This window comes from Salvia miltiorrhiza, chromosome 8, assembly GCF_028751815.1.
Source record: "Salvia miltiorrhiza cultivar Shanhuang (shh) chromosome 8, IMPLAD_Smil_shh, whole genome shotgun sequence".
NCBI classification, from domain to species: Eukaryota; Viridiplantae; Streptophyta; class Magnoliopsida; order Lamiales; family Lamiaceae; genus Salvia; species Salvia miltiorrhiza.
The window spans coordinates 39,133,900-39,138,400 of record NC_080394.1 but is presented as its reverse complement, the minus strand read 5'-3'; the positions used below and the strand labels follow the sequence as shown (position 1 = coordinate 39,138,400).

General features: G+C 36.3%; 1 protein-coding gene across 2 annotated transcripts; it reads left to right on the top strand.

Moving 5' to 3' along the window:
• The first annotated feature begins 478 nt into the window (after window positions 1–478).
• LOC130996710 (UPF0496 protein At3g19330-like) lies at window positions 479–3,708 on the top strand. Of its 2 annotated transcripts, XM_057922017.1 has the most exons (5): window positions 501–770; window positions 1,162–1,214; window positions 1,735–1,904; window positions 1,976–3,038; window positions 3,327–3,708. In XM_057922017.1, exons 3-4 carry the CDS (start codon window positions 1,811–1,813, stop codon window positions 3,022–3,024), a joined length of 1,143 nt encoding a protein of 380 aa, XP_057778000.1. In that variant the 5' UTR covers window positions 501–770; window positions 1,162–1,214; window positions 1,735–1,810; the 3' UTR covers window positions 3,025–3,038; window positions 3,327–3,708. The 2 variants fall into 2 exon arrangements, with proteins under 2 accessions (XP_057778001.1, XP_057778000.1); XM_057922018.1 differs by lacking the exon at window positions 1,162–1,214 and having other exon boundaries at window positions 479–770.
• Window positions 3,709–4,501: the final 793 nt, after the last annotated feature.

Below are 4,501 nucleotides of genomic sequence, written 5' to 3'. Positions count from 1 at the left end.
ATAAAATAAAGGGGGATTCTCTTTCACTCTCATCATGTAAAATGCACTTTGTATTGGGAATATAGTGAAAAACTCAAGTAACGCTCGTGGATGTAGATCATTCATGATCGAACCACGTATATCTTATGTCGTTTACTATTTCTATTTATTTTATATTTTAAGAATTATTTTTGAACTCATCAATTTAATAGTTCTTAGGATCAATAATTATTATGACCACAAAAGATGAAAACTCGATAAAGCTTCAAGATTAGTGTGTTAGAAAATACATCAAATAAATATTTATAAGTTATTATTATATAAATAGTATTGAATATATATTTCAATATAATTATAGAATAATAATAATATATTCAAAATATACCCTGAAAAAAATATTCAAAATATTTTAAAGACATTTTAATCATAAACATTTTCCATAATATTTTAAAGATATTATGGCGCATATAATTTCCATATGAAATAAATGGAAACAGACGCCCATAAATGGAAATTGGTTCCAAACTCAATCGAACAAAGCTTTCTTTCCTAAAATAAAAGATGTAGAAAAAATGTAAGCCGTAGATTCTGTATCGTGTTGCCCTCGATTCCCCAAAGAATCGTCTGAAAGCCCAGAAAAAGAATTTGGCGGAGCCCGCCTCACAAAACCCCCCTCAGACTCAGATTTATCAACTTGAGTTATTGATTCTATGAATTTTACGCATATGCACTAGCCGACTCAAAGCCGATTTCCTTAATGTTCACTCACCACGCAACCTCCAAAGCTTCAGGTGCACATTTTAGTTGTCGTAAGATTGTAAATGCTGAATTTGGGTTTTGCACCAACTTTTTTAGTAATAGGTTTTGAGACGGTGGTTTTGGCAACAATTTAGCTGTTTATCCCATTTGCTGGTGTTGCCTTATATGTTATCATGCTATAGGGTAGCTCCAAGATTTGATATTTGCTGAAAATTCGTATGGATGTGGAAATTTGGTTATAATTAATCCTGAAAACGATTTGGGGTCTCGATTTGATTAGTCAATTCAGTGTGCGGGAAAATAAAATTTCGTAATTTCGCTGAGGAATATAATGGAGTATTGTTTTAACAAAGAGTATTTATTCAATTTGGTGTTAGAATGATTATTTTTCTTGCATATTTTCAACTCCATTTTGTTCCTCAGTTCTGAAACAGATAATCACCTGCAGTTGGGTATTTTCCTCGAGAGAACTGCTGGTAAAGATTCCATCTTTAGTTGGCAGACCTTTTCATGCCATATTGCTAGAGTACTTTTTATTGCCTAGGATTTTCATTCTCTTTAATGCTTCAAAACCCTTGAGGAGGAGTCCCTTTTAGAGAGTCCTAGAACCTTCTCTGTATATTTCGTATTCTGCGACATTGTATGCTTGATTTTTGGTCTTTTATTTGTAGGTTTTGTTATTGGATTGTATGATGCTTTCTTGTGATTTATTCAAGATGTAGTTGCTCTATGCATTTTCCTAGTTATGCATATATGTTTGTTGCTTCAACAAATGAAAGTTAGCACGTCACGAACGATGAGTGCTGCAGTTACTAGTACTTGCTATTGAAAGAATGGCTTTGTAATTGTTTTCTGTAAATTATTTTGTTGTAATTGGTTCTTTTGAAGGCAGTGATAGAACACACGCACTTATCTCGAGGGTAGAAAACGCGCTCTATTAGGCTCAGTTGATTTCTTTTCTCGTTTCTGTTTGTATGACGTAGCAAGAATCTGCAGGTCACATGCTTCCTTGTGGACTACGAAACGTCTGTGTTTGTGTAGATATGGTTTTGGGCCTTGCTGCTTATCCCACATGACAGGAGAAGCAACATCGATATCCTGTCCCAACTCCAAGCCTCCCCCTCTTCTATCAACAAGCAGTTACATTTCACCCCCTGCTTCACAAGGTAAGCTTCTGAGGAAACAAAACAGTTATATCATCGCGTGATTATGTAAACTAATACAGGGTATTGTGCAGATAATACACCAACCTCAAGTGTCCAGCTCTCTCCGACTGTTAACCTTACTCGAGAATACTACCTTGCAGTTCAAACTAGTTCTTATAGTGAGATCCGGAGGAAATTCTACCATGACAGTGGTTCTCTCGACCAAAACGTTGGCCGTATGGATGTCTTTGATGAACCTCAGCTGTTGGAACACATTCTTCGACCAAGCCATGAGTGTCTCCAGGAGGCACTTTCGCGTATTAAGCCTAACTCTCTTACTCATCTTGCTGCAACTTACTTTGATCATAGTGAGCATAGTTCCCGTCTATACCTTCTCCTCTACCAGAGGATCTGCAATGCTCGGCTCCTCTACACCCCTATGCATAACCTTCTCGATGACCTTCCCGTAGAGATCCATTCTGACTACTATTCCCTTTCTCCTTCCCAATGTGATTTGGCATTTAATGTATTTCTCCAATTTGACTGTGTTGAGAATCCCTTCTTATCCCCCGACTCCCACAGCTTCCATAATACGCGTCAGCGCCTGACCCAGCTCAGAGAACAGCTGGACCACCATCTCAAGAAATCACAATCGAGGCTCCATCTAATACGTCACTGCTCAAGAGGACCTGCTTTTTGTTTGATTGCTGCCGCTGTAGGTGTGGTTATGTCAGCCGTGGCTATAGCTACTCATGCCCTCGTTGCCCTTGTTGCGTGCCCCATATGCCCTGCCATTCTCCCTTCAAGCATGTCTAAGAAAGAGCAGATCCATCTAGCTCAGCTGGATGCTGCTGCGAAGGGTGCTTATGTCCTCCGGAATGATCTAGACACCATTGACCGCCTGGTGTCCCGTCTGCGTGCAGCAGTGGAAAACGACAGGCTTCTTATTCATCTCGGGCTAGAGAGAGGCAGAGACAAGTATGGCATTCAAGAGATACTAAAGCAGCTCCAAAGAAACCGCCCTAGTTTTGTGCAACAGCTCGTGGATCTTGAGGAGCATTTGTTCCTGTGTTTTGCTGCAATCAATCGGGCCCGATTACTTCTGCTCCAAGAGATTCATATGCACCAAAACCCTGTCTGATCACGGCCAAATGAGTAAGCTGCATATTGTTTGCAAAAGCTCTTTCATATTCAGTTTGATTCTTTCGTTTGCTACTAATTAGTGAAAACATCTTTACATATGATGATATGAATAATACATCTAATATCAATCGAATCAAAGAAAAGGGAACTGGTGATATACAAATTTGTTGAATGATTTGCTACTGTTAAGTTAGAAGTTTTGGAATGTGAATTTAATTTCATTGGACGTGATGTGCTCATGGCTTATATTACATACATGCACGCGCGTTGAGTTAACTGGTTGATTGCTTTATGCTGCAGCTGACCCCGTCTCAGCTCTTTAGCGAGACAAGAGAAAGAAGTTGGCATGAAGAATCTGCTCCGGGCGCCTTATCTTCTAAAACGAATCATCTACATATTTCTCTACCTAGTGATACCGCATCTGACTAATCGACTATGCTGACTAGCGTTCTACTATTGAGGTTTTGACTCTTTTCCCTCAATCTGCATTCTTTTAGGAATGATTAGGTGAGTGATTGAACAGAATTATGTGTAATGATTGTGAGGTAACTTTCATTATCCTTCTCTAGAGCTTTTTTACTTTGTTGGAGGATGATCATTACCGTTCTGCACTCTTTGCGAGACATGATATGAACGAAACATTCAAAGCATATTTTGAAAAAAAAGATGTGCTTTTTCAAAAGTTAATGTTGTTTAGTGCCTGTCAATTTTTTGCATTTGGTAAGTCTAATCCGTAGCTCATATACTGTAAGATGAAAATGCTTTTATACTTGTTGCTAACTATCATTGTATTCAACGTAGAGGTATCAAATGGACTCACCGGATGGGCCGTACTTTTTTGTTTTGAGATATAGACCTGCCCGAAATGCACTATTCCGGTGGTCCGTTGGCCTACGTTATATTAAGATTCCGGTCGAGTCATGTTTGACAATTAGTTCGATATATGTGTGCGTTTGGTTTTCGGTTCGATTTTTTGCTAAAATCAAATTAAATTTATATTTGGTTAAAAAAAATCAAACTGAATAGAATTAACCGAAAAAATTGTATAGAATTAACCGAAATTTTTTAAATTAAAATAAAATCAAATCAAAAAATTGAAATAATTTGAAAAAAAAAAACTAGAAAACCTAAAAGAAACCAAAAAATAAAAAAAACTAAAAAATTAAATTAAATTGTATTTAATATTAAAATTCTATATATATGTATACAGTATTATATTTTATTATATTAATATAATTTGATTTTCAAATTTGTTCGATTTTTGAAAAAATAAACAAAATATAAAATTACATTTTAATATTTCAATTTAGATTGATTCAGTTAATCGAGTTTAATTATTTTGCTCACTGCTAGTTTGATGTAGTCATGCATCGTATTGATTCGATGAAAATTGAAATCATTTTTGTGTATTCTGAAATTTATTTGAAATTCTTTAGGAATTTCATGTTTTTATTGAAGAGGTAATCAAGGTTCTC

Excerpts from the sequence above, each read along its gene's own strand:
- LOC130996710 (XM_057922018.1), top strand. The coding sequence starts at position 1,811 with ATGACAGGAGAAGCAACATCGATATCCTGTCCCAACTCCAAGCCTCCC. Across the intron at positions 1,905-1,975 it reads TTCACCCCCTGCTTCACAAG|ATAATACACCAACCTCAAGT; the intron begins GTAAGCTTCTGA and ends GGTATTGTGCAG.